The 27,793-nt window shown below is 49.1% G+C and overlaps 8 protein-coding genes across 8 annotated transcripts; 4 read left to right on the forward strand and 4 right to left on the reverse strand.

Moving 5' to 3' along the window:
* Window positions 1-5,393: 5,393 nt before the first annotated feature.
* Window positions 5,394-10,584, reverse strand: BO79DRAFT_148237 (ATP-binding cassette glutathione S-conjugate transporter YCF1; the record flags this gene model as incomplete). The annotated part of the gene is made up of 9 exons (XM_025678537.1): window positions 5,394-5,657; window positions 5,749-5,840; window positions 5,932-6,000; window positions 6,063-6,217; window positions 6,285-7,069; window positions 7,123-7,168; window positions 7,237-7,340; window positions 7,401-10,217; window positions 10,291-10,584. 9 exons carry the CDS (start codon window positions 10,582-10,584, stop codon window positions 5,394-5,396), a joined length of 4,626 nt encoding a protein of 1,541 aa, XP_025539519.1.
* A 1,810-nt stretch (window positions 10,585-12,394) lies between these two features.
* On the forward strand, window positions 12,395-14,543 carry BO79DRAFT_287691 (putative C2H2 finger and ankyrin domain protein). The gene is made up of 2 exons (XM_025688614.1): window positions 12,395-12,479; window positions 12,574-14,543. The coding sequence occupies exons 1-2, from the start codon at window positions 12,431-12,433 to the stop codon at window positions 14,448-14,450; spliced, it is 1,926 nt and encodes a 641-aa protein (XP_025539520.1). The 5' UTR covers window positions 12,395-12,430; the 3' UTR covers window positions 14,451-14,543.
* Window positions 14,544-14,948: 405 nt separating this feature from the next.
* On the forward strand, window positions 14,949-16,883 carry BO79DRAFT_148216 (serine/threonine protein kinase; the record flags this gene model as incomplete). The annotated part of the gene is made up of 7 exons (XM_025678536.1): window positions 14,949-15,079; window positions 15,127-15,406; window positions 15,523-15,786; window positions 15,840-15,886; window positions 15,936-16,220; window positions 16,268-16,695; window positions 16,765-16,883. 7 exons carry the CDS (start codon window positions 14,949-14,951, stop codon window positions 16,881-16,883), a joined length of 1,554 nt encoding a protein of 517 aa, XP_025539521.1.
* Window positions 16,884-17,797: 914 nt separating this feature from the next.
* BO79DRAFT_228710 (uncharacterized protein) lies at window positions 17,798-19,204 on the forward strand (the record flags this gene model as incomplete). Its single annotated transcript, XM_025683984.1, has 6 exons — window positions 17,798-17,839; window positions 18,143-18,212; window positions 18,297-18,420; window positions 18,491-18,503; window positions 18,783-19,089; window positions 19,119-19,204. The coding sequence occupies 6 exons, from the start codon at window positions 17,798-17,800 to the stop codon at window positions 19,202-19,204; spliced, it is 642 nt and encodes a 213-aa protein (XP_025539522.1).
* Window positions 19,205-20,495: 1,291 nt separating this feature from the next.
* On the forward strand, window positions 20,496-22,209 carry BO79DRAFT_209183 (uncharacterized protein). The gene has a single exon (XM_025682559.1). It carries the CDS (start codon window positions 20,780-20,782, stop codon window positions 21,713-21,715), a length of 936 nt encoding a protein of 311 aa, XP_025539523.1. The 5' UTR covers window positions 20,496-20,779; the 3' UTR covers window positions 21,716-22,209.
* A 614-nt stretch (window positions 22,210-22,823) lies between these two features.
* BO79DRAFT_173539 (AP-2 complex subunit mu) lies at window positions 22,824-24,620 on the reverse strand. The gene is made up of 3 exons (XM_025679691.1): window positions 24,246-24,620; window positions 23,194-24,172; window positions 22,824-23,120 (listed from the first exon to the last, which is right to left on the reverse strand). Exons 1-3 carry the CDS (start codon window positions 24,580-24,582, stop codon window positions 23,114-23,116), a joined length of 1,323 nt encoding a protein of 440 aa, XP_025539524.1. The 5' UTR covers window positions 24,583-24,620; the 3' UTR covers window positions 22,824-23,113.
* Window positions 24,621-25,995: 1,375 nt separating this feature from the next.
* Window positions 25,996-26,745, reverse strand: BO79DRAFT_228716 (ERF4 family protein; the record flags this gene model as incomplete). The annotated part of the gene is made up of 1 exon (XM_025683985.1): window positions 25,996-26,745. The coding sequence occupies one exon, from the start codon at window positions 26,743-26,745 to the stop codon at window positions 25,996-25,998; it is 750 nt and encodes a 249-aa protein (XP_025539525.1).
* Window positions 26,731-27,547, reverse strand: BO79DRAFT_266094 (uncharacterized protein). Its single transcript, XM_025686936.1, has one exon. It carries the CDS (start codon window positions 27,462-27,464, stop codon window positions 26,904-26,906), a length of 561 nt encoding a protein of 186 aa, XP_025539526.1. The 5' UTR covers window positions 27,465-27,547; the 3' UTR covers window positions 26,731-26,903.
* Between the last annotated feature and the right edge of the window lie 246 nt (window positions 27,548-27,793).

The raw sequence follows: 27,793 nt of genomic DNA on the forward strand, positions 1-27,793 counted from the left end.
TTTTGTGCGTGCTGCAGCAAAATGATGATTGTGGCTGGCGGGTGCGGGTTCTGGGTATGGGGTGTATCCCGGAATACTACTATGATGACTACACTTCGTCGGTGGATGCTTATAATAGCGAGTATTATTGTGGTGTACCTAACATGGTTACTATAATATTATTATTATCCATCTAGTTAAATTCCCTTCCTTCGTGCTAACTAACTAAGTGCTGATGGATGATGAGGGCCTCGCTGGGCACGGAGATATTGCTTGCTTGGGCAATTGGCATCCGGGTCAGGGGAATTCGGGGATTGGATTTGGGGATTCGGGGAGATCTGCAACGAGCCAAATGATGATGCTGATGAGGAGGATAATTGGCAATCAGTTGAAGGTTACTACCTAGTTAGTTAACTAACCAACTATTCAGTTAGTCAGTTATTGTCAGTCAATCTGTCAGGGAAATAATTACAAAAATACCCTATTTAACTTACGTTATGCTGCTTAACTATAAGTATGGTCGCTTTACTCAGAGTTGTAATACATTGATTACTATACCTAGGAGAAGGGATATTAACATACGTACCACAACTTAGTATACTCCACATCTCCAATATTGCACTGCATACGGAGCCTACATTTCGTATATATTTCTAGTACGGAGTACTTTAGTATCATCATCACAGCATCGTCTACTAAGCGAAGCCCCAAACCCTGAAAAGAACACACAACGCAACACAACGACCGACCACCACAAACGGGCGTGTCAACAAACCATCACTGACAAAACCTGGATAGTAAGTAACCCGCGGGGCGGGTTTGGACAAATGAGCCATGGCCAGCTGTCAAGCTCCATCCCCCGGTGGATGCTCTCCGGTAGGGATATCCTGGACAATGTAATTGTCTGGCCCCGTCGAAAACGGGAGGAAAAAACAAAAAGCCAAAAAAGAATCCTTACACAACGCACAACAAGCCTGACTCTATCCACACCCTACTGTTGTCCCTGCAGACACTTACTTACTTACCCATGGCGTCGAGAATGTTCAAGATGAATCCATCCGTAATTCGTCTGGACTCTTGGGTCGACTCGTCGGGAACTCCGTCCACCGTCGACTACTGAACCATGGTTGGCGTCTCGGGGAAGTTGAGTGAGTCTCCATAGATAGTCCTAACGGCCTGAGCGTTGAGCCATTGCGGTCAGCCACTGTCTCTGTTTGGTCTATCTTTTACTCCTTACTCACTCTTACTATATTTACACAGCCGTCATCCTGGTCTACCATGAGCGTGTAGCCGCTGTCAAGCGCTCACCCCCAATTACTTAGCCATCCACAGCTGTCAAATATCTCGGAACACAATGTTTGACTATAGTCAATTATTTTTCTCGGTTAGATACCAGTTTAATTCCCCTCCCAATTCCTTTCATTCCAACACCATTCTCGCTTATCGCTTGGCTAACTAACTAGCTCTCTCACTGACTTTCCACTAACTCCAATTTAACACAATCCTCATAGTCTAGACACCTGGCCCCGTCGCCACACCCAAATCCCGCGACCACTCAATAACCAGTCGATCCGAAAAACTAGACCTCCTTCCCTTCCCCTTTTGAGGTACAAGTCTCGAAACGAACTTGCCCGTCCCACGACCCAAAGCGAACTACCATCCAATCCGTTCGTTCGATTCCCATGCATGCCGCTCAAAGTGGTCATCCTGTGGATCGCGCCATGAGCTGAGTTCCGCGATCCCTCGACCCGACGACCAGGTCCAGCAAGCGGCGCGGCACTTGGCCCATGCAGAACATTATCGTCATCGTCATCATCATCATCATCTCAGATCCGCCCTCGTCTAACCCAGCTAGCTAGCTTAACTATCGCAGCGCTTCTCCTCTCGCGTCAAAAGGGGGGGGGGGGGGGCGTGCACTCATTGGCGCATTCAAACCCCAGAACAAATCCCCGTGCCCACCCTGCTTGCCTTCAACACCCTCAGATCTGAAGGGACTTCCGCGAAAGTTTACCAATTCAGATATGCTTTGGTAGCTCAGTTTTCCTGGAGTTTATTTCGCAGAGATGGTGTGGCTAGAGACGGTCTTCTCGCCGCGATACCAAACTTCCCTGGAAGGGTCTGATTGCCACCCCCCTCCCCCTTTTACACGATGCGATCGGTATCTAGACTAGGCAGGAGTTCTGAAGAAGGCTAATCGATCGATCGCGCCAGTACTCCGTAACCTCATCGACTAATCGCGACGATGATGATGACTATGCGCGAAGCAAGGAGTGTAACTTTCCGCCAGCAAGCTAGCTTATCATCTCACTTACAGTAGAGCGCATACAGATAGGACTTCGTACTCGACAAATATCCGCACAAGCCCCGACCTATGGTAATCCCCAATGCCTTGTTCATCTTCAGCAGTGATCGCATCTATCGTATCGAAGCGCTGCCCCTAAGCAGTGGGGTACACAGCATACCAGGCTTCCTTCCAACCACGTAGACACAGCGAAGTAAACTACCTAATGATGAAACTTGAAACGTGGAAATCTGCAGACACATCGTCAAGGCGCCAATTAAGCGCCGCCACAATCACTCACCCAAGAAACCTAGTATTACTCTTCAGCAAAGTACGTAGGTAGACCGTCAAGCTGAAAAGCGCATATCCGCCACTCGCCCCCTCCCCCCAATCCATCAATTCAGGCTAAAAAGATACACGCTATCAGCCCTCATATACTCCCCGTTATCTGAGTAGTAAGTAGTACAGTACGTAAGTATATCTGTGGCAATGCAAAACCAAAAGCCCCAGCTAGCCAGCGGCAACCGAAACAGCAACACCAAAACTAAAAGGGTGTTCAGCTCCGCCCGCTTCTTCTTCTCCCTCGGTAAGTAAGTAGATTTAGACCAGGTTAGTCAGGTACCTGAAATTAGTGGTTGACTATTCGTTGTTCTTTGGGTTCTTCGAATTACGTACATACTATGGAATATGGAGGAACTCCTTGGATCCTCTGCTGTTATTCTCACCGCCAGTTTGGGAACCCCTCATTTTCTCCCCCATGGACAACTAAGTAAATAACTAAGTAACTCGCTTATCGCAGGGGGTTGTTAGTCAGTCAGTCAGTCAGTCAATGCTTGCAGCAGTAGGTAGTTAGTTACTACGTAGTAGTTGTCAGTCAGTTAGTACTTGGTTGTTCTAGATTTCGGGGGTGGGTTGGTAGTCACTTGTGCATGCCGTTGATTTTGGTCTGTGGTTTTCGTAGAGAGGAGGGTTAGGAGTTATCGGGCTTTTTGGGGGTGGAATATATATATAAATATTCGAAATGAACGAAATACTAGTTGAAGACAATATAACTTATGTTATTAACTTATATGCTTGAGCAAATAACGGGATATATATAAATATATGTATCTATATATATATATATATATTTATCCCGCTCCATCCTCACATCAGCAGTAGTATTAAATGATAAGTATCTCATGACATGAGAATCATATTAAGGTAACGCATAATATGCTGCTACTATACACCACCACGAGGTCATATACCCAAAAAGTAATAAAGTCTATATCACCACGACGATATCATACCAGGCCTCAACAAACAAACTCTATCTAGTCCATGAACGTGCTGGCAGAACTACTATTACTACTACCACCTAGCACTGACCGTAACTATATTCACTCATAACCAGATAAAGAGTGCCAGCTTCGAACGCCACCATCGAACTTCCACAATCACAAATATACTTATCTCCCAAGGACACGAGCACGAGGAGCAGCCCAAGCACGAGCACGAGCAACCTAAGCACCATCGTGTATCTATCTCACCGTCAATTCATCAGATCAGATAAAACCCTGCCCAGCACAGAAACAACGCCACCTTATGCAAAGCTTCATCAAGGCGCCTTCGCTTAACTATGAAGTGAGTGAAGCCACGTAGCAGGTCTTATAACAATATATAACTACTAGTAGTCACTAAGTAAGTATAAACGATCCAAAGTACTAGATAGAAAGGACCGGTACTTTTATTTCCCTACCAGTAAACAGTAGTTATTACAGTCCTTTCGATCTTGCAAATACTATCAATACTTCCAATCAATATCTGCCTGCGGTGTTTGTATATATACCATACAGAAGAGTAGAGAAACAAAGTAAGTACTGAGTATGATGCAAAGGTTTGAAACTAAGGAAAATTACTTACGCATATTTATACAGACAACAATATAAAACATTGAATCAAGTAGTACTTACTACTACTACTAACAAACCCTCATAAATGAGAGTCATAGTAGAAAAGCACATAGTACCATACATACATACATACATACATAGTAAGTATGCATTTAACAAACCACGTAAAGATACCTAGTTTAATCACATATAATTTACTTTACTTTACTTTACTTACTATACTATACTAGTTTCCAAACTCGAAACCTGATCCTATCCCTACTAGTTAGTAGGTAGGTAGTGACTTCATCATCAGCATCAATATCACATCACATCAGCATCGTGACACCACTGCAATAACCACAAAATAACATGACTGCATCAACGCTGCTATAAGATTGGCGGAAATGCTATCAGTCAGCAAAACGCAGAGCAAAGTCCAGTTGTTTGTTCTGGTGTGTGTGTGTGTGTGTGGCGCTAGTACATGCATGCCATGCAATGCATCCTGCAGAGTCCGGGTTTTCTGTCTGGCAGGTGCCTGTCCTTTTTTCTACACCGCTACTATTGTTCATGGCGCTGATTCTCCTCCTTTTTTTTTTTTTTTTTTCTTTTGTCGCTTTGCGCGTGGAAAAGAAAGGAACAGAGTGTGGTGGGTTTGAGGGGTAAGATGAGTTACTACTAAGTAGATTAAGGAGAGGGGTGATAGTGTAGTGAGAGTACGGCAGTTGTAGCCAGCCACTACTTGTAGATGGTTAAGTAAGTCAAAACGCCAATATATATACTAATACTATGTGTGTGCGTATCTTCCAGCAAGATCATACTTTTTTTAGTCACACCCTGACAGAACAGACCTCCACTTCCTATCTAGACCCAGACAGACAAAACACCTCCGAGCAATCCGGAATTGCTAATCACATCTCGTATGATTCCACGCTCGAATCGAATACCTGGTTCCGCGGTGCAATACCGACACCCCTCCCACACCCCCTTTTTTTCCTTTCAACTTTTTTAATTTTTAAACGTCCTCACTTTGCGTCCCAATCAGACGCACAGACTTGCTATGGACCCCCATGCAGCGCTCGAACAATAGCTCTGTCTATGTACGAAGTACAGACTAAGCCGAGCCTGTTCCACGGGGTACGCATGGTACGCACTCTCATAACGCAGTCCAGTGAGTCATGTCGGGGGCGAGGGATCGGCCTGAAACCAGACAGGCTACCCTTCCGGCCATCTAGGAAGCGCCATGTTCGTCATAAGCGCTAGGATTGTTGCGTAACTCCAGGCCCGTCGCTGCTGTCAAGGAGTCCGGCCTCTTTGACCAGCTCATAAAACCGGCCTTCGCGCTTGATCAGCTCCGCAGGCGTGTCGAACTCGACCACCCGGCCCTTGTCGAGCACCACGATTCGATCAGAATCGATAATGGTATTGATACGATGTGCGATAGTGATGATCGTCCGGTCTTGGAAAATGCTGCTGCGCAACGTGCGTTGCAGCAATGCGTCCGTTTCCACATCCACTGCCGCCTAAAGCTAACTGTAAGTTTGGAGGCGAAATGAAAGAAAAACGGGGGTAAAGTAATGAAACAACCAAATTGCAATGCGATTGGCCACGTACCGTTGCCTCGTCCAGTACGAGAATATTACTAGGCGTCAACAGCGCTCGCGCCAGGGAAACCAGCTGTCGCTGCCCTTGACTGAGATTGGATCCTGCCATTAACTAGGTTAATCCAGATCCTTAATGTGGTAAAAACCGCGCAGAAATGCACGAGAGAGAGGCCAAAACCAGCCACATGCTTACCTCCTTCCTGAATTTGGGCATCCAACTGACCGTCCATTTGCGCGATGTGATCTTTAAGTCGCGCATGTTCTGCAGCAATCACAGGTCAGTTAATCACGCTTAGCGTTCGTATGCAATGTAGCCCAACGTACCAAGCACACTCCAGAGTTCGGTGTCATCATGCACATGTCGTGGGTCCAAATTATCCCGTACGGTTCCTTCAAACATGGCCGGATCTTGAGGAATGATGGCAAGGCGGCCCCGCAGGTCGAAAAGGCCAATGGTCGACACGTTCAGCCCGTCGATGCTACACACAGCGTTAGCCTTTGAACCTATTTCGCCACGATGGAATAACGTCGGGCAGCAGTCCTTACCTGATGCTGCCATTATCCGGTTCGATAATGCGGAACAGTGCCAGAGTCAGTGAACTCTTGCCTGCACCTGTGCGACCAACCACGCCGATCTTCTCGTGGGGCTTGATATCAAGATTGATATCTTTGAGCACGAGATCAAGCCCTGGGCGGTAACGTGTGCTGTAGTTGTTGAACGATACCGCGCCTTGCGCCGGCCAGCCAATAGCAGGACGATGCTTGAAAATCACCTCTGGTGCCTCGCTGGGCAGGCTTGCGTACTCTAGTACACGCTCAACCGAAACGATGTTGGTCTCAACCTCGACCGTCTGGCGGACGATCCAGTTCAGGGATTGGGTAATCTGTAGAGCGTAGGACATGGCTAGACCAACCATGCCAGCAGATATCCCACTGCCGGTCGCTACGGAAACGATAGAAAGTACCGCGGAGGCCAGGATGATTACAGAGCCAATGAACTCGAGACGCACAGCAAGCCAACGGTTGGCACTGATGGATGGGAAGTATGCACGCACATTCGCATCCATTCGCCACTCGTTCTCCAGAGTAAATCGCTCTTCCTGTCTATAGGCACGAATCGTCGAAATGCCGCCCAGAGACTCCTGGAAGTGAGCATAGATAGGACTGCGCGTAACGCTGTCCAAGCGCTTCAGTTCACGCGATGTGCGGAGGTAGTACTTTTGGTAGCTGAAGTATACGTAGCTCAAGGGAATCACCAGAATGAGGAATGCCGGGGTTGAGGATGCGATAACGATCATGGTGAAAATGGCTTTGGCAGAGTTGCCGAAGAGCTATTGGCAGATGTAAGCGACAGTAGCCAATCAGAAGAGTATCTCAAACTCACCATGTTAAAGGTCCGCGCAAGCACTTCGTCAATGCGATAGACGTCGCTGAGCAAGTAAAGTTAGCCTTCCCCGATCAAATGTCATATCTCGATGACACTAGGAAAAGAACTCACCTAGAGAATCGGTTGAGAATTCGGCCGGATGGTGTTGTCTCGAAGAAGCTCATGGGAGAACGGAAAATGGCGAATGCCATGCGTTCATGAAGTTTGCGGGAGGCCTAGCATATGGTTAAGCAATTGATGTAGAAGCATCTTGGGGTACGGGAAATCCAGCATACCTCAATAGAACAGAAAATCCACAAGATCAAATTCTGAACGATGACCAGAAGGGACGATCCCAAGCCAAAGGCCAAGTAGATACCAATGTATTTGCCGACAGGCACATCTGGCTGGGCTTCGGTAACTTCAGACCAGTGCTTAAGCCAAAAACTGCCTAAGACCTGCGCAGTCTGGGCTCCCAGGAGGGCGGTTAGGTAGAAGCAAACGGCAACGATGTTACTGTTCTTAGCGTACTCGCCATAAACGCTCCACTTGACTTTGCCTTGCTGCGAGGTCTCTTGGGTCTGCTTGCTCTTCAGGACATTTTCTTCGTCCCCTAGCTTCCGCCTAGGGCCCTTCCAGCTGGCAGTGCTCGCACGTCGCAGAGTTACAGTGCTTGTTCTTCTACCACCAGCAGCCCTGATCGGAGCAAGGGCACCAATTTCTCGCTCAGCATCCTCAGGATCCGAGTCAGACTCCGCATTATCGATAACAGTGACAGATTCCGAGCTTTCAGGGCTCGCTAGGTCACGGCTATCAGTGCCAGACTCTTCGTCGTCGTCCGAGTCGTTCATCGTGGTACGAACCAGGTTCGCGACCTCACCCTTCATAGCCAGCAATTGTTCATAGGTTCCGCTCTCGATAATGGTCTTGTTGCGCAGCAAGCCGATGTAATCAGCCTCCTTCAAAACAGGAATAGCATTTGTCGCAAGGATCCTAGTCTTGGTGCTCAAAATACCGTTTTGACCAAGAACCCTGTTGATGAGATGTCTTCCCACATGTTGATCGACTGCAGAGAGCACATCATCGAGAAGGTAGATGTCGGCACGAGCATAGACAGCTCTAGCGAGGGTCAACCGAGCCTTTTGTCCTCCAGATAGTGAGATTCCTCTTTCACCAACTTCGGTTTGATCACCATCCGGCAGATTCTTGAAATCGTCCAGCAAAGCACATGCCTCGACGGTGAGGTCGTAGAATTGGGGGTCCCAGCGATGACCAAAAACGATGTTTTCACGGACGCTTGCGTTCATGACCCAGGGCGATTGGGCAACATAGGCAATGCGACCTCGTACAACAACTTCACCTTCGGTCCTCCACAAATCACCCAGCAATGACTGAAGCAAAGACGATTTACCGGCTCCGACTCTCCCAACAATGCAGCTGAGCTCACCCTTACGGGCACTGAAGCTGATGTTTTCAATCACGTGCGTGCCTTCGTACCTGTTCCACGTGAAGGAAGCATCCTGAATTCTGACAGACTCGTCACCGATATGAGAAACGGTATCCTCAATCTTGACAGCGTCGGTTTGCAATTCCTCTGCGGTGAAATAATCCGTCAAACGCTTGACAGCCACCGAGGCTTCAATGACAGCCGTGATGACCATTGGAAGGATAGAGAGCGGGAAAGTAAGCAGGTTGAAGAGCGTCAAGGCCGGAAACACCACATCGGTGGTAAGAGGCTTGTCTTGCGTCAAGGCGTAGACAGTGAAAGTGGAGCAAGAGACAAGGAAAGGGGTCGACTGCCAAGTAAAATTTGCAATGGACTGTGTCGCACCGATTTTGCGGAGCGTGTTCAATTCCAAGTCATTACGGATGTGGCTGAGCTTGTTCATGAAGGCTGTATTCCATGCGTAAAGTTTGATACTCTTGATGTTGTTCAAAATCTCCGTCATCAATCGTGATCTTGAATCCTTGTTCTTCATCTGAACAAGCTGCAGCTTCTTCATCATCCGAGCTATCACACCGTTCAACGGAATCATGAGTAGCATCACACCAATTCCCGCGAACATGCTGTATCCGACAAGCTGATAGAGAGAGAGCATGCAGAGGGTGATCTGGAACGGCGCGGACCATAGCTGAACGCCGAACTGGGTGAGATCGGACAAGCGCTGCTGATCGACAGCCATATGATTGACAATGTCACCGGTTGTCTTCGTTGAGCGGCCCTCGCTGGAGAGTCTCAGTGACTTCGCGTAAATCAGGCCAGTCAGAGCAGACTTTACCCGCATACCGGTGTCAAAGGCTCTTTGGAAGTATTGGTGAAGACACATGGTCTGCGATACGGACACCAGAAACATGGCGAGAGCTATGGCCACACCCCGAATGACTGGCTGAGGCTCGTCGGTCCGGTAGGAATTGATGAAGTTGATCAGCAGACGCAGAAGCTGGGGCTGGACGAAGGCCAGTGTGTCGCTTCCGCATTTGATCATTCCACCACGCAAGAAAGAGCCACCGAATGATTTGATCAAAGCCAACGATAGAGAAGGCTTGCTCTTCTTCAGCTCATGTTCCCAGTTCTCCCTAAGTGTCGCACCAGTCACGCCGGTTGTATCGCGACGGCGGAGGTTCCAGAGATCATCTTGGGTCAAAAAGTTTTTGTAGCCAAATTTCATCATCGGGGTCATCCAGCTGAAAGTAAGGACCGAGAAGATATCTGCATACTCATAAGGGCACTCATCCTCGTCGCCCAACGCATCGTAGGCGCTCTGTTTCTTGGGAACCAAGTACTCTAGAGCGAATTCCAAGAGCGCCAGGCCCAAGCTCACCGAGAAAGTAACGAAGTATGGAAGCTGATCCTGATATGCCTTTCGTGCCACAAGCGACCGCAATTTGATTCCGTAGACGATGGTGAAGAAGAGCCAGTAGAACAAGACGACGCCGTTGGGCTGCCTGCTGCGCCAGTGCTCATAATACTGCACTGCAAAGATGACGGCGAGAGAAGCAAGCACAAGAACTGAGCTCCAAAATTGAAAGTCGGCAAACCAGATGTCCGGGTAAGTTTCGACCTGAATGGCTGCCTGTAGGGCAGTAGCAAAGATTAAGGCGGACAAAACGACCTAAGCATAGGGGCAATGGGCACCAGTCAGTCCATAGGCAGGGATACTATAGGGGAAGGGATAGGATACTAACCAGCTTGGCATAAAAATGCCAGTTCTTCGACACAGGCTGAGGGATTCGCTTTTTCAGCAAGAACCACACAGCACCTGTACCCATAAGCAGACCCCATGCTGCAACGACAGCCACTCCGGCATCCAGAAAGCATGGCGTCAAATCGAATCTGAACTTGCTAATCGGGCCCCAGCCCTCGACGTCGCCACAGAAGGGCTGCGACTTGGGGGACTGGAATGCTGTGTTCAGGTTTGACGATAGCAGGGATCCGGGGGTGGAATCCCCCAGGAACGTTTGGGAACTGCCTTCCAGCATTTTCCCCGAATGTAAGTATCCCAACCACTAGATCGCTCGTCCTTTCGGACATGCAATGGGGGGAAAGGGAGAAGCAGTGAAAAGCCCCGAGGTTGCCTTTTCACGCAAGGAAGGATTGCGATCGTGAAGGAAGAACGTTTCGTCGAGGGCGATAACCACGGAGAACTACTGATTCGTTAGTGAGCTGCAAGCTGCTTACTAAAGGCATCGGGGCCCAAGCTTTTGCGGAAAAGATACAAGGCTAAGTAAGCAGTCGTACAAGGGCGTTACCGTTCTGTCCGGCCTGATAAGCGGCATAAGCGCATGGCCCCCTTTTCCCTTTCCCTGGTGCAGTTGCGTTGAATGCAAACCCTTTTGGAATCTGTATATAAAGCGTGGATGTTGATATAAGTTGAAGCGTTGCAGTTGGCCTCCCGTCCTCCTTGTACCTTTTCTGGTCAAAGTCAAGCCGGGGAGGGATGTATTCCGAATTTATGACATAATTCGGTCTCTTTCCTCGTGGTAACGGTGCTTGGCAGGGTTGATCCAAGGTTCTCGACCGAAAGCAGTAGTATCCTCTAAAACTGCCATTCTACCTCTCTACGAGGCTTTACATGTCCATTGAATGTTCTATATCCGAGATTCATACAGTGTCCCATCAACGGTTTCGGGGATTGAGAAGCGCACAGTCCGACAGGGATGATAGACTGGATGAAGAGAGGGTGGGCGGAGGCAATAACCAATGATGTAATGAACGGCTGCTTATCTACGCAGTGCTAGTCTACTAGTACTCACTTGAGTTAACTCCGGACTCGCCGGATCATCCCAGTCCAGCCTCAGAGGAATGGTCAAGTTTGAGTCGTAGTTAGTAGCTTACACTTCTGGTAATTCATTATGTAACTGCCTGCTGCTTCAATCTGACAGTGTTTCTGGTTGTCTTACTAATTCCTACAAATAGGACCAGGACGCCTAGTAATAGAGTAAGTAATTTACTTTCAGAGCGGTGACTCGCCTTTAGATGACGCTAACCGATGTCGTGCTTACCCGCCGGAATGTGCTCAGCCTGATTGGATGTTTTGGAGGTCTCGGGGTCGGCGTTTAAGCCCAAATTAGCACCGACTACCCCACCCGGAGATACCGCCTGTTCGGAGTAAACTTCCAGAATCTCTGCCCGCCCTCACGGTATCTACATCGGACACCAGACTGCGATCGACCGTCTGCTCATCGCCTTTTCTATCGCTTGAGGCAGTTAGATGAATGCCATTGGACAACACCATTACTAGTTACTGGGTAGCCTATCAGCCCTACTCCACTTGGAAAGAGTGCTATCTATCAGATATCCACAGTAGCCCGTGTGTTGATCGCAACCTCTGTCATCGTCAAGCAAGCTTCATCGGGATAAGCAGTTGCATGTCTCGGATACCAAGGAGAATATTGTAATAGGAGCATAGAATATGTGGACAGAGTATTGGAAGCATGCTCGCCTGACGACGTACAGAAAATAGTGATATCAATGTTTCTGGGGCTACTTCGTACGGCGGGCTATGCAATTTCCAACTTACCGCATGTTCACAACCAGTAGTCCTAGACTGTCTCACCGCTTCCATTGAATTTTATTCTCCTCGAGCCGGTGATGCAGCAGATACTTAGTATTTCACAATAGTAGATGGCCAGTCTGGGACGGAACAATGGAACGGCTGCCTTCCAGAAGCATTTGGATTGAGGCTCGCGCCCCACCTCCAAGGCGGAAGGCGGTGAGTAGGCTTGCAAGAGGGGTTCCTGCAGCGTCATTCTTTTGGCGCGCAACATTCAAATCCCAGATCGCTCAAAAGTTCAACAACAGGCGTGCGTTTTCTGGGGCGTCAACATGGCTGCAGATACACCTCTTGAGGAACTCATTAAAAGGCCTCTATATGGTAAGAAATGGATTTCGCTCGTCCCTGAATTGAGCCCTTTATTTATTAATTCCATAATGATAGATGGCTTGCTGACACATTATTACATCCAAAGTGTACAATCTTCCACAGGAACTTCTCTCGACGCTGACCACAAAGCATGAAAACCAATCGATATTACGGGCGGACACCCCTGAAGCTGTTTCAGACAAGACGGATGAAGTAGTGTTGGATCACGCGGTGGCCTCGACGACAAGTTGTACTCTCTGCAGGGTCTCGTATCTGAACGTCCAAGAACAACGGAGTCATGTTCGCTCGGATCATCATAGATACAACCTGAAGGCGCAGCTTAGGGGTGGTCCGACGTTGGACGAGTCTCAATTCGCAAAGGCTATAGGGGAACTCGACGAGTCTATATCTGGGTCCGAGTCGTCAGAAGCAGAGGATGAGGAAGAGAATGATCAACTTTCAGCATTGCTGAAGAAACAGGCCAAACTCTCCCAGGTGACCGATGAGGATGAAGCACCATCGAAGAAGATAACTTCCGGCAGGCCACCTCTTTTTTGGCTCTCTAGCACACGACTGCCTTCCAACATGTCCTTAGGTGTCTACCGGGCCTTGTTCTCAAATGCTGAACAGGATGAGCCCAAACACCTCGTTGAAACCATAAAAAGAAAGCAACTCCCGCCTATCATGCAACCGAGAGCCAACGGAAATGCTCCAGAGGCGCCGTCATCACCCAGCCCTCATGTTTTCATGTGCATGATTGGGGGCGGTCACTTCGCTGCTATGCTGGTCTCGCTGGCTCCCGAGATCCACCGGAGGCAGGGTGGTATTGAGGATAGACAAGCTCGAGTCATTGCGCACAAGACGTTCCATCGTTACACGACCAGACGAAAGCAAGGTGGCTCACAATCTGCTAATGATGCTGCCAAGGGAGCCGCACATTCGGCAGGTTCCAGTCTCAGAAGATACAACGAAGCTGCATTAGAGAAGGAGATCAGAGATTTATTGGCCGATTGGAAACAGATGATTGACGGGGCCGAATTATTGTTTGTTCGTGCCACGGGCAGTACGAATCGTCGAATCCTTTTCAGCCAGTACGAGGGCCAGGTTCTCAGGCAAAACGACCCGAGATTGAGAGGCTTCCCGTTCAGCACCCGTCGAGCAACCCAAAGCGAGCTGATGCGTTGCTTCAAGGAGCTCACCCGTGTGAAAGTAAGCCAAGTCGACGAAGCCGCATTGGCGGCTGCAGAGGCCAAGCAACGGGACGAAGTGTCGAAGCCATCAACTCCACGGCCTCAACAGCAGAAGCCCAAGGTTTCCAAAGAAGATGAAGAGGCTATGCTTCACACAACCCAAATACAGGCTCTTATCCGTCGTTCTAAAATCCCAGCCTTGATGACCTATCTATCCAAGAACTCGATCCCTACATCCTTCATCTTTCGACCTTCCGACTCTCAGCAGAACTTCCGCTGTCCTACCCCCCTCCACTTCGCTGCCAACCTGAACTCACCATCCATGGTCCTTGCCCTTTTGACCAAAACTACAGCAGATCCAACCGCAACAAATGGCGAAGGAAGAACGCCATTCGAGCTTGCTGGGGATCGTGCGACGCGGGACGCCTTCCGCGTTGCGCGTCATGAGCTAGGCGAGTCAAAGTGGAATTGGGAGGCTACCAAAGTGCCGTCACCGATCTCTCGAGACGAGGCCAACAACCGCTCTGAAAGGGAGCGAAAGACTGCAGAAGAAGAAGAGACTAGTCGACGCAAGGCTGAAATGGATCGTTTGAAAAAGGAGGAAGCGGCTAGTGCGGCACATCGCGCCTCCAAGAAACCAGCTGGTCGAACGCTGGGCTCTGTTGAGAAGACGGCTTCTGAGAAGAGAGAAGAGGAGATGCGAGGTATGACGCCGGAAATGAGAATGCGGTTGGAACGAGAGCGCCGCGCTAGAGCAGCTGAAGAACGCATGCGAAGAATGCAAGGGCAATGATGGGGTAAACCACTCAACTCTTCCACTCTTTGCTTTCCCCCAGATGTATGATGAAGTCATGGCCTGTAGCATTGCATTGTACGGAGCGTATTGATGTCTTTTGATGGATAGAAATGAAAGGCCACGGCAGCCAGCAGTCCATTTTCGGTTGTGCTCCGGCTGGCTATACCTCGGATCTTGCTTTCTGAACCTATAGATGCTGGCAACTAGCAGTTCAACGGCGAGCCTAAATCATCAGTAGTGTACTAGATAGCAGTGATAAAGCAGTGTATGATTGTTGCTGCCTTAGAGCTTACCAGATAGGAAGGCAGGAACCTGACCCCTGACCCGTGACCTGCTGGCGCTGGAAGTTCCAGCGTGAACAACTCTATACTAACTTTTAATTATCCTATTCCTTGACTCATCAATTCTTTCAATTGATTTTTATCTATATCCCACCTAGCAAGCATCCTAAATTATCGTTATTCCTACAATTTCTCGATCACCCCAGCGCCCACCATGTCCTGGTCTCAGGCTCCCGATGCGGTAGGGGTACTATCTAGATGGTATCCAGAGACCGGCCAAGCAGGTGAGCAGCTGATCATCCGGAGCCATCAGACGGTATATGTCGGTAGAGACTCGGATAGATGGTACACTTCTTTTCCCATCTCGCATGTGGAGGTTAACCGAAATAAAGCCATCTCGTCGTGGATGCTACGTTTATTTCTCGTCAACACCTCCGCATCTACACCGTCCTGTTCGACCATGAGAACCCTGGAGCCATCTTGCCATTGGTTTACGCTGAGAATATCTCGGTAAATGGGGCCTTGTGGAATATCTACCCCATGGCAGGCAAGGGTGGGTTTCTCCTCAGTGATGGCGATATACTCCAGCTGCCGAGGAGTATATTTCTCAAGTTCAGTTATCCGATGCATATGCAAGAACGCCTAGGTGTCATCATGACAAAAGAGATTAAAGTAAGCAATGCTATTCTATTCTATATTGAGATTGAAATTCTTGCTGATTTTCGCGGATTTTCGACAACATGTACTGCGTCACACCACGTAAACTGGGTTCTGGTGCTTACGGACAGGTGTACATGGCCTACAACTCGATTAGTGGTCAGCAGCTTGCTTGCAAGGTTATAAACCTTCGACCTCTGAGGGAAAAGATATTTAGGGGATCATGGACAGGTGATAATGATGACGACAATGGCGATACAACTGTCTTGCGAAAAGCCAAACTCTTCAGTGTGAAGTACGGGAAGAAGCTACGAAAGCCTGACCGTGAAGCAAAGCTTAAGAAAAGATTGGAAGTTTTCGGCCGCGAGGCCCTAATACTGAAAGATCTATGCCATGTAAGTTGGCGCATTGAATCTCGTTGTTCGCCATTGCCCTGACACCACAGTAGCCCAACATTATCAGCCTCGAAAAAGTGATACAAACTAATTTCCATATGTAAGTGTGTCCACGGACTTGCAAATGGGTCATAGCTAAAGAAACGTAGCTATCTCTTTCAGGAGCTGGTACCTGGTGGAGATCTGTTCTCTTATATCCAGTACAAAGGGGGAATGCTGACCAACATGGAGGCTGCAGTCATAATCAGGCAGCTGCTGATGGCTTTGGATTACTTGCATGGTCAGGATATTGTTCATCGGGACCTGAAACCAGACAATATACTCATGACATCCTTGGAGGACGGATGCAGGGTTGTGCTTTCTGACTTTGGGTGCGCCACCCGGAACCCTGGACGAATGTCGACAATGGTTGGCACATTCGAATATAGTGCTCCGTTAGTGCTCTGATCGTTGCAGTTGTACGGCGCTAACTCCAGAACAGAGAAGTCATAAATCCTAGTCAAGAGGGTTATACGAAAGCTGCTGACATGTGGTCGCTAGGTTGCGTAACAGCAGTCTTACTCACAGGTAGTACTTCGTGTGATGGCTCAATGGCCACGTATGCGATTGACTTGGCTAAAATCGGTGGGTATGAGAAGTTGGAAGCGAGTCTTACCAGACAGTTTGCGCATCCTCGAGCAAAGGATTTCATTCAACGCCTCCTCAGAATTGTTGCAGAAGAACGCATGACTGCCAACCAAGGGTTGCAACATGCGTGGTTCAGCAATCCAATTCATTCGGCCGAATTTCGAGAGCTTTACTGTCGATCAATCAGAGATTGGACTCCATGCTCTCCCCAAGCGCCGATAATTGTGGACATCACCAGCTTGAATTGCTTCAATGACCAAAGGCTTGCTCGGGAAGCAGCGAGTAATGATTCCGACCTTGATGGGATTGAAAATATCCAAAAGAAGCCGCTTTCAAGTATAGTGTTCGGAGCACATGGCCCAACATCAAACAAGACAAGGAGCCCCAGCTCATCACTCGAAGATCTCTCCGGTCACGAGATTGCTTCCCCTACTTTGTCGGATCTTAACTTACCTCCACTCACAGTCTGAGGGTTAAACAGTGAACGGTGAATTCGCGAGACATGGAAGGGGGATATGCCAGAAAGATAGGCTAATCTTAACACGCTAGCTATAGCATAGATAGATTCCTAATATCTTTGAAATGGCAAAACACTGAGTTTTGCAGTACGAAAGACCTCGAAGAAAGAGTAAAAAGTAATCGAACAGACACGTATCGCAATACTGAGCAACCAGACCAGACAACCAACAAGGGCGCATCCCGAACGCCCGCAAAAAGGCACCATCTCTCCTACCCAGCCATGTCTCAACTCCTTGTATAACAGATTAATAAGCCCCAATGGTCGTGTAATTACCAGAAACCCTCTCACCCTTCCCGTTAATCAACTACACTACTACTACCAATATAGTACCTCAATCCTAACTTTGACTTACTAGACCACGGGGTCCTTGAATTCAAATGGGTAGAACAGGGGCTGTTTTCTTTTTGGGAGGTCTATCCATTGCTGATGATAGTAGGAAGATTTTATCAAGGGGTTGGTTGGTGGGATGTTGGGATGGGATGGGATGTCCCTTTGTCTGGTCTGAAGGCTTGAAGGGAGAGGGTAGGAGGGAGGACAGGTATTTCTTAGGTATTGGGGATACGTAAATCTTCGTGTAATATAAGTATGTTGTGTGGTAATATATTTAGTACTGTCTGGTTCGGGTGAAAGCTATGAGTAAACAGGTAGGATCGAGGCTGAGTTGGAAGTATTACAGATCTGGGATGGATCTGGACTGTATATATAAGGTTGCCTTTGTTATAGAATCCTGAATCACTGGGTAAGGTCATGGGATTACTGCGTAGGGGTGTTATATAGGGTGAGGTGTGTGAGACTAGGTCGATACTCTGATTACTACTAATGGTATAGTCTATAGGTTGGATCAAGGTACCCCAAAGTGTATCTATGGGTGTGGGGCCGACGATCTATGTCTTAAGGCTGTACCGAGTAATGTAGTCGGTTATTACTAGAAGTAGTAATACTAAAGACTCCTTTCACCGTAAAGTTCTATAGTAGACGCTTGATATACTTCCTATGAGACGCACGTTGACGTCGTGTGTTCGGGCTACTGGTGCTGCGGAGGGACGTAACCAATAACAGTGCATCAAGGGGTAGCTGATGAAAAACCTCCTAGGTGGAGCAAGAAACCCGTGCAGGTGTCAATCGCCCTGCACCTGCATGTGCTGTGATTCGCATAGGTAGTTAGTAGATTAGATTCCCCCGGGAACCGGTGGGAAAATTGTCCGATAGGGTGTGGTGTCCCTTGCGTGGATAGTGGATGCTGTGCAGAGGCTGGGGGAGAGTAGGGATGAACAGAAAGGTGGGTAGAGTTAGAGAAACAGGGCAATAGGTTTGAGCTGAGTTTCTCTCGTGCTGATGGTTTGCGCTTGTGGTGCTATTCTAGGGGATCTTCTGAGAGGGTTGCTAATCGTGGTACTGAGATCGTCAACCCTTGTCTGGGTTCTTTGGTTTGGTCTCAGGCTCTGGCTTTGTAGAGACAGACTGGGGCTTTTTGATAGATTCGTCTGGTTCTGGGTCCAGTGTAGGTGATGCCAAGTTGAAGAACGTATCTGTTGTTAGTCGTCCATGCTATGTCAGTCTGAATGGGGGTGTTTGTGGCAAATTTCATTGGGGCAGTCGTAGAATATACCCGTCCGGAGATATCTTCAGCTGCGAGATAATGCGATGCAGCAGACCGTGGGCAATTTTTCCGAGTGCTACTCCAGGTTGCACTGATGAAGCAAGGACAAACAAAGGAGGGTAGGCAGAAAGAAACGATGGGCAACATCAACGTGCAGTCATCTGACGCATAATATCCCGAGGCGGCTGGGGAGCTACTAGTAGTCGCAGGCACGGTCTTTGAGACACGAGCCAAAATAACAGTGCATAGCCACCTGGAGTCACGATCCTGTGTGAAGGAGATCAAAACCTTGCCCTGAGCAAGAATGTGGACTTGAGAAAGGGAAGATCCGTGAGTGTCCGGGAAAGAAGCAAGGAGGGCAGGAGGAGGGGGCCCCCGATAAGCCGGAGCGATAGGAGGAAACAGTGGACGATGGGCGATCTCTTGCTTTGCCAGCGAGACACGACTGGTTACTGGAGGGATGCTTGTCTTGTGTTCAAGACAACAACGGCCAGAATCATCAATCGTTGCGGTTCATCGGAAGCCCCGGCTAGAGGAAATTCGATAAATCCAATGAGTGCGATGACGGTGATGCTGATGACCGAGTCGGTCACTTGGAACTGAAGTCATCTAGACATTCGATGAGTCCAGCCGATTGGTCACCTGCGTTGCTCGCCACTGTTGATTGGTGAACGCGCTTCTGCCAGACGCGCTAGTACTCACGCGACGCGACGCGCGACGCGATGGCGTTTAAATTTTACCTGTCTGGGAAGGTGCCCCAAAAAAGATGTTCATGTATTGATTTCTTTTTTTTCTTCGAGGAAGAAGCAGAACTTCTTAGGGCTTTAATCAATTCTACGGAGGGAAAAAGCACTTCATATGTAGACATCTCGTGGTGATAGGGAGTAACTGAGGGACTGAATCATTTTTCCCTAAGTATCCAGGTTATCGAGGGTTGCCATCCCAACCAAAAACTATATGGACGTATCCGCTGTAAGAGGGATAGGATTCATGATCGATCAGTATCAGCCCAGCGTCAGCTATCTATCTGCCCCAATTATACCAAGCTGCATGGCGCATCATGGCTTCGTAGATAGGTATAGATCAACTTCATCCAGGCGTATACTCCGTAACACGCAATGCAAGCTGCAATGCAACAGCCTCCTGTCCCACACCGGTCCGGCCCATCCCAGTCCAGACGGGTGATAGCTCCTCTCCTCTCCTCTCCTCTCCAGCTGGTGTCGATGCATTTGACATCAAGTGGACACGGCGATGGGGAAATGCCGCAATGGGTGACCCTGCGAGGAGACGCCTTGCAGCGCGCATCCCCTCCGAAGTGGCTCCTGCACTCCTTGTCTCACTCCACCCTCCGGAGGGGCATTAAGAGAGAGGAGATATAGAGGGATGAAGGCAGTGTTCGACCTTCAAAAATAGGCCTTTTCCCCTGTTCTCAGGGCAGGAATGAGAAGGAGGAAGAAAGCAGAGACATGAGAAACAAAGAATAAAAGAGAAAAGAGAAAAGAAACAAACCTGAGTTGAGTCCAGGAGGCAACGAAAAAAGGCAGGCATGAGGGCGACCGACCAAAAGTGTTACTGGTCATTCTTTGTACACGTTCGATGTCATCCATTCATTTTGTGATATCACATTCAATTCCAGCTGAAGGCCGGTCAATCATTCCTATACCTGCCACCGGATTCAACTTTTTCTTACTTCTACCCTCCTCCTTCACCGTCCATCGACACAAGAGTGGCTTTGTTTAGTGTGTGTTTGGGAATTCTGCAGCCCGGATTTAGACTTTCCAAGAGCCATTGTTTGCCGGTCATTGGGCCAGAAGCTGGGTCTCCCCCGTTTGCGGAACCGAACAAAAACGCCAGAAAAGTCCGCTGGCATCGGATCTCTCCTTTTTCGCCCATTTTCCCACCCATTTCCTTTCTCCGACATCATCCCATCATCATCTTCCTCGGATTTGCGCCGCTTGATATCCTCCCTTCGCCTCCCACTCCCCCCAGTCCTCTTCGCTGTCATTCCCTCGTCGCATTTCCCCGGACTTACTCCAAATCAAAGCGCTTGCTATTAGCATTTCATTCACGCTCTTTCTGCCCCCCGATCTCTGGTTCTTCTCCTCCAAACCTCTTCCGGCGCAAACCTACATTCTTCGCGGGTTCCTCTTGATCCGCGCACAAACACTCCCGGCATCGACTGCCTCACCTCACCACCAACACCACTTCGCCAACTATCCAACTCATCTTCACTCCTTTGTCATTTCATGTCACTCATCCCTGGGGAATACCCATCTCCGTCGCGCAAGATGTTACTCCCATCTGCGCTGCCTAGCGACATGCCACAACAGTCGACTCAGTCGCATCTCGCGCCCAACCTACTATTCAACACTCCACCCCCCACCGAAGATGATCTCTTCCCATCAGGCAATGGCCTACTGGGAACCAGTCGCGCCCTCCAATCCCTTCTCAATATCTCTCCTGCTTCGATCCCCCGTCGCAAGACTCCTCCGCGTCTCCTCAGTCCCCTCCAGCTACGATCCCCTCCTCCCTCCCGGTCGCAAAAGCGAGTGGCCCAGAAAGACTTGAACAACCTCACGCGCTCCTCCCCATCACCCTGCTCTCCCTCCAAACTTACGCGTCGTGCGAACAAGCGCAACCGATCTGCCTATGAAATAGACCTCGACTCGGAAATTGAGGATCGCAAACCCTCCAAAAATGCCAAATCGCGCGACCGTTTCTCTACGCCCAAGCGTCGCAGACAAATCCCCAATGATCTACCACTAGGTCTTACCCAGGAAGACTTCTACTCGCTTTATTCACCCCCGATCACACAGTCGCCTCTGTCGCCGGCGCATCGACCGCAAGAAGATCTGAGCACAAGTGAAGTAAACCCTCTGGAAACCTCACTACACAATCCCGACGCGCCGCTGCCGTCTATCGAGACAAACGATGAAAGCATAAAATCCGCGTCACATGAATTGACGCCAATCGATGCGTCGCCTTCCTGGGTCGCAGAGGACGATCGACGGCTAGTGAACTTGATCCTCGAAAGATATCACTTCTCCGAACAAACCCTGGATGACTGCGCCAGAGAACTGGGCAGAAACCACGAATCCATCAGACACAGATGGCAAACTCTCCTAGGTCAGGGGGAGATAGGCTTGCGACGAGGAGCTAAACCAGACCCGCTGGGGACCTAAAATGGCCTCTTTCCGTTTATTCCTCCCTGTGTCTACCGATGAATATTTTCGTCCATTCATTATTGCTTACGATACCGACTCTACTCGCTTCTGAACTTGCGCCTTTTTAAACCGCCAATACCCTGATAGCATCGCTCCGCTACCTGTATTATGACTTTGACTTATTTGGCTCTCTTGTTTTACTACTTTCACAACTCACGGGCTCATGTACGATACGGGATATGGATGGATTTATTTTTCTTCTTCTTTTCGTTAGGTGTTACTTTCGGGGATTTCAGATTGTGTTATTACTACCATTTACCTTACCTTTATTTCACGGTGCTGTGTGTTTTTGTTTCTACATTTCCGGGGTTACTTACATTATGTTTGTCCCATCCATCTATCCACATTGATCAGATTCAATGGATGAACGGATAGATGGGATATGGATGACCATACTTCGGGTTTTTTCTTTTTTTTTTTTTTTTCTTCTTCTTTTTCATGTATCATATGACTGACTATCTATGACCGACACACACTGGTTGTGTATGTACTTTATTCTAACTGTACTATCTATCAATCTATCAAACTACTATCTATCAAACTACCACTTATCGATGGGTTCATCCTATAACCAAATGTGTTCCTGCTCCGCACGTACGTCATCGCACGTTTTCCAAAATCTGTGCGAAACCTTTACACTCTCGCCTTCTATGGTATTTAGGTAGGGGTAGGGTAAGTAGTATATGCATGTCTTCGAACATGCTTCACTTCCGCGCTTTAGTAGAATGGAAAAAGGCTTTGATAAAGTGATGGTCGAGCCGAGCCTTTTCGTCATTCATTTATTATTACTAAGGTAACAGCGATAACTAGGTAATAAAAGCCGCTTCAGTCGTTTGCGAATGTGACGCTGTCTCTATTTTTCTAATGAGGGGATGTATGAATGAAGACAAGCGAAGGGGGGGAAGAAAGAAAACAAAATAACCTATACGGAACGGAGTACTACTAAGACTATAAAGTACTAGTATGAGTTCAGGACGAGGCATGGATTTGGACAGATATAAAGCAAGCAAAGCAGTTGATATATAAGCAAGCAGTGGGCACAAATAATAAAGAAGGGCAGTAAATACTCCGGCTAAGTTGCAAATAAAAAAACGAACTACCAATGTCATCTAAGTATGTCCATGACCAAACCCAGTAATGCCATTATGCCATGCATCAATCAGCCCCTATGTGCAAACAAGAGAACAGAACCTAGGAAGTATGAGTACAGCAATACACACCCAACATGAAAACATGCAATCGATCAGTCAACGCCAGACACCAAGCTCAAAGGTCGGGAAATTAGAATGGAAGCTATTGTGATATAGATATGGGGGATAGGACCGTCGGCCACCCTGTCTGCACTAATATATCATACTAGAATCTGTTTCGCTTGGAGTTAGCACACTAATCACCACCCCACATTTATCTGCGCAAGGGGTTCACATCAAACATACCGAATTTCATAACTGCCCGCGCGAGTCATGTACCGCACCCACTTCACACTGCTGTAGTTGCTCTTCTCGAATACCTTCAGGTACCGCACCAGTAATCCACTGCTGGTGAACATGAGAAGACTGAACGACAGACTGAGCGGTGGCCGACTCCAAGCCTTCTGGTGCGTCATGCTCGTCAACGTCGCTTCTGCTGTCAGGACGTATTCGCTTCCACCGGAAAACCGCGCGATCTTCCACACAATGTTATTATGTTCCGGCTCGTACTTGGCCCGACCCTGGCTGGTCCGTTCGGTCGTCTTGGCCGTGTTCAGCGGTGTTGGAATGCGAATCACAACGTTCGTCGCGAAGAGTTTCGAGCTGTAGTTTGCTTTGATAGCAACGCTGTATTCCACCTTGGTGGTGCCGACTTCACGCACGATCGGATGAACCTTGAAGGGCAAGTTGACGTTTTCGGTAGCGCGGTAGCGCATGAGCTCAAACTCGCCATCGGGAGGCACAAAGGAAATAATACGATCGGCATCGAAGCGGCCCAGCTTGACGCACTGGTGGAACTGGCAGTCTTCGAGGGTGACGGAGCCCGCGGCCGCGCGGGTAGCCTTCATGGTACCATCGCGGTTGCCCGGGGTGGAGGAGCCAGCAGCATCAGTATCGAGGAGCAAGCGGTCATTAAGGCCGAATTTGCACTCTGGGGTGCCGGAGAGGTAAGCTCGCATGACGATCTGGCCGTTGACATCGGCGCGAAGGACAGTGCCTGTGGCAGACATGAGGAGGTTGACGTCTTCGATCACGTCGACAAAGGCCTCGTTCTTGCGATATTTGACGTCGGAACGGCGCCAGGAGAGAGCGCCAGTGGCTTGCATGGTGATACGGCTGGAGTCGGTCGCAGAGTTGGCAATGGCGGATTTTACGCCTTCGGTGGTGATGTACATTTTCAGGGTGTCGGTCTCGGTGTTTTGGGGGTATCCGAAATCGAGGATTTCTATGGAGGAGAAAACTGCGGTTTAGTAATCTTTCGATTTGGTAGTATTCTTGAAAGTACAGGCGAGGCGCACCGTCGAGCAATTCGTAGATCAGGACAAAGTTGTTCTTCACGGCCTCCTCATCGAGCTTCCCAAAATAGCTCTTTCCCAGCATGACCAATCGATATAGAAACTCGAAGACCAGCGCGGCATTGGCATTGCTCTTGGTCACGGCGACCAGGTAGATGTTTTCGTGTTTAACATGACTGAAGGTCGTGGAGCCCAGGGTTAGGATGGGCGAGCGGACTTGAGGGTTGGAGATGACTTGAATGCGGAAGATATCGGCGAGGCGCGGGCGGCAGTCGCTGCGGAAAGCGCGGAAAATCAGGTTCTCGCCCTTTTGGTTGAAAATGAGGATACCGGAGAGCATGGTGAAGGGGCGCTGCGGAGGATGAGGGGCGGGAGGGGGGTGGAAGGAGAAGTAAGTAGAAGAAGAAAGGAAAGGGGGGAACGGTGAGGAATGAGGGGGCCGCGGAGAGAGAAGGTGAAGTCGGTCTCGACCGGCGGAGGCGATGGATGCGGTTTGCCCGCCGACACTACTACTACTCGCATTACTACAGCTCTCTTTTCGATGCGCACTTCGAGTGGCCAGCCAGTATACAGTTTACTTTATCCAATTTTTCTGTGTATTTGGTGAAAACTTGGCGATCGATAATTCGATGTTGCTAATGCGTAAATATAAGTCATGGCGACACAACACTCACGTACGCAATGGTTGCTCGAGCTGTCATGGACGAGCATCGACAGCTCAAGTCTAGATAGTATGACTCTCGTCCATGGAATCGTTGTATTTGCGTATTAAGAGGAACTCGTCATTCAACTTGTGGTTAGTATTTTTGTTTTCGAGTGCAAGTGAGGTGAAACAGTAAGAGGTATATAACTTGACAAAACACAGTAAGGATGGTTCTTTCGGCTTCTTCTGACGGCTGCGTCGAAGTAGGGCATATAATCTCTTTTTGGAAGATTAACAAATCCCCGATAGTGCCATGGCCCAAGTAGTATGTTGAGGAGATGGTGTTCTTTTATCGTATATGCTACCAACCGGTATATATGGTTTGATGCGTCTAAAGAGTATAGGCAACTGATGTAGAGTCGGGGGAGCGATGTCGAAAACACGAAAAGAGGACGCTTAGTACACTGTGTGCGGAAGCGCCTACTAAATACTACGTTCATGTATGTGCAAAATTAAACTTGACTAAGGAGGGCGTTGATCTCGAGATCAACCGTGGCAATTTGAAATAGGTATTATGTATGCTCGCTTTATTCCCGACTACAGCTCGATGCTAAGCTTTTTCCGGGTCTTTGACGGTCGAGCATACTAGATATATATATATACACAGCTCATATAGGCACCTAAATACATACAGACAGTAACACACTGAGGGTTGAGAGGTTGTGCTATGCTCGTCTCATGTGCTGGCCGGATGTGCTGTCCACGAGTCGGCATGGAGCGACAGAATGCAACATGCCACTCCGTACTTTCGAATTCAGCAAAACCTCGTAGCGCTGGTTCACATTGCGATAACATGGACTGACGCCCACATGGCGGGTATCAAGGTTAGGGCATGGATATCATGACGGCGAGTCCAGTATCAAAAGAAATCACAAGAAAAAAAAAAAAAAAGAGAGAGAATAAAATCTCGGAGATCGGAGTTCGAATGCAGTCCCCCTTCCCAACGAGACATATTAAAAAGGCGTAGATGATTAAAGGAAGTCGTAGAGAATGTAAAATGGGACTCAAGACCGCAGATGGCGATCTGACAGAAATCTTGCGGGAATTCCATCAAACGCCGCTGCTCGGCCGGGTCCCTGGAAGCGATGGAACTCCCTCACTGCGGATGATGCCAACCTTAGGATCCGGGATCTGGATGTCCAGCGACATGTACGCCGTCCTGCGGAGACTCCAGATATGTACTCCGTCCTTGGCCCCGACCTCTCTGTTCCACCTCTCCAGCCACGCTTCCACCCGTTTGAGATGGCTCTTGATTCCTGGCGCGCCTATGTCTTCCCAAATCCATCCCGTCAGAAGGCTCAGCGCACTGTCGATGAAGTTGCGAAGGCTGAACGGATCGAACGCCTTAACGAGCTCATCATTCACTGTGGCGATCACCTTTCGAAACTCTTGTTCGGGTAATAGCGGGTCCAGAATCTCGGGGTACAGGTTGGAGAATGTGGGAGCTAGGTCTCCCTTGATCATCCAATCACGCCGGATTCGTATGATGCGGGTGGTCATGTACTCCTCAGACCCAATCGGAACATGTGGGTTGATGTGAGGATAACACGGATGCGCAGGGCCCCAGGCCAACTCCTCCGCCACATCAGCCTCGCCGCCATTCTGAGCGCCGGTAATGGATGGTACGGATGCAATGTGTGACTGTGATCGCAGCGAGGATTGCGACTGGATGTGGCGGGGCCGGTCGTCGTGAAGCGGCCCAGGTCCGTCTACCGCGAAATCGAGGCCCAGATGCGCCCGTTCCGGAGCGCGAGGGTTCTTTACCTCCGGGGCACCATTTGATACTCCCGACTCGGACATTTCTCGTAACACCAGCTGGTCGTCAAATGCGCCACTGCGCCTCTGGCCGCGAGGCACTGCGATGCTGGAGCGTCCACTCTCCGTTTCCCCTTGGCTGCGCTCCACCACCAGACTGTTCGGGGATGGGATCGGTCGACTGCGACGCCGTTCGGGGATAGTCAGCAAAGGGTAGGCGTCTCGGTGTGCGTCAAGTGGGAGGTTCTCGTCGGAGAGCTGCGACAGATGGGGTACCGTGACCGGAGTGTTGCGGGGAACGTAATTAACAGGATTTGCAAGTCGCACTGACGGCGGGCGCAAGATCGTGGGAGGTATCCAGGAACTCTTTCGTCGATATGAGAATCGTGCTTGAGAGGAGCTCGCTGCGGTGAACTGATCGGAGGATGTGGGGGGATGTGCCTCGAAGGAATGGCACCGAACGCGGAGGCCTCGCGGGGGATAAGGGGATGCTTCTTTAACCGGGGGCGATGATGTTGAAGGGTCCGTTTGTGAGGCGAAAGGAGACGTTTTCGAAGAGGAAAACGACCGAGGGGGCCGCGAGGCGCGCTTAGATGGCGGAGAGGCCGTGGTGGACGAGGAGAGGAGAGACGTTGTGGTGGGAGGATTAGGAAATGATGTCGATGGCCCAAGGATAAGAATCGATCGCAGCGGGCGGCTTTGATTGGCGGGTGAGGATCGAAAAGGGGCGCGGCAAGGGACAGAAGATGATCTGAGCACGACATTCAACGATGGAAGGATGGAAATGATGCTGGTCAAGATGATGTTAAGTTAAAAAGGAAAAGGACCTCGAATGGCCCTCTCCGACTGTCTGGTGGAACCAACGGGGGTATAATGAATGAATGGGAATGGAGTAAAGGAAAGTACCCAGTCAGTAAATAGTCGGTAGTAGTTAGTATCTACTCCCTATATACACAACTTGCTCTCTCACTACTAGGGAGGATGATGATCTCGATGATGAGGTGACTCCACCCACAAAAGAATGAATGCAGTGGGATTGAAACGAGTGAGTAGTATAGTTGACGGTTTCAAAAATTGATTCAACTGCTAGGCC

This window comes from Aspergillus costaricaensis (assembly GCF_003184835.1).
Source record: "Aspergillus costaricaensis CBS 115574 unplaced genomic scaffold BO79scaffold_16, whole genome shotgun sequence".
NCBI lineage: Eukaryota > Fungi > Ascomycota > Eurotiomycetes > Eurotiales > Aspergillaceae > Aspergillus > Aspergillus costaricensis.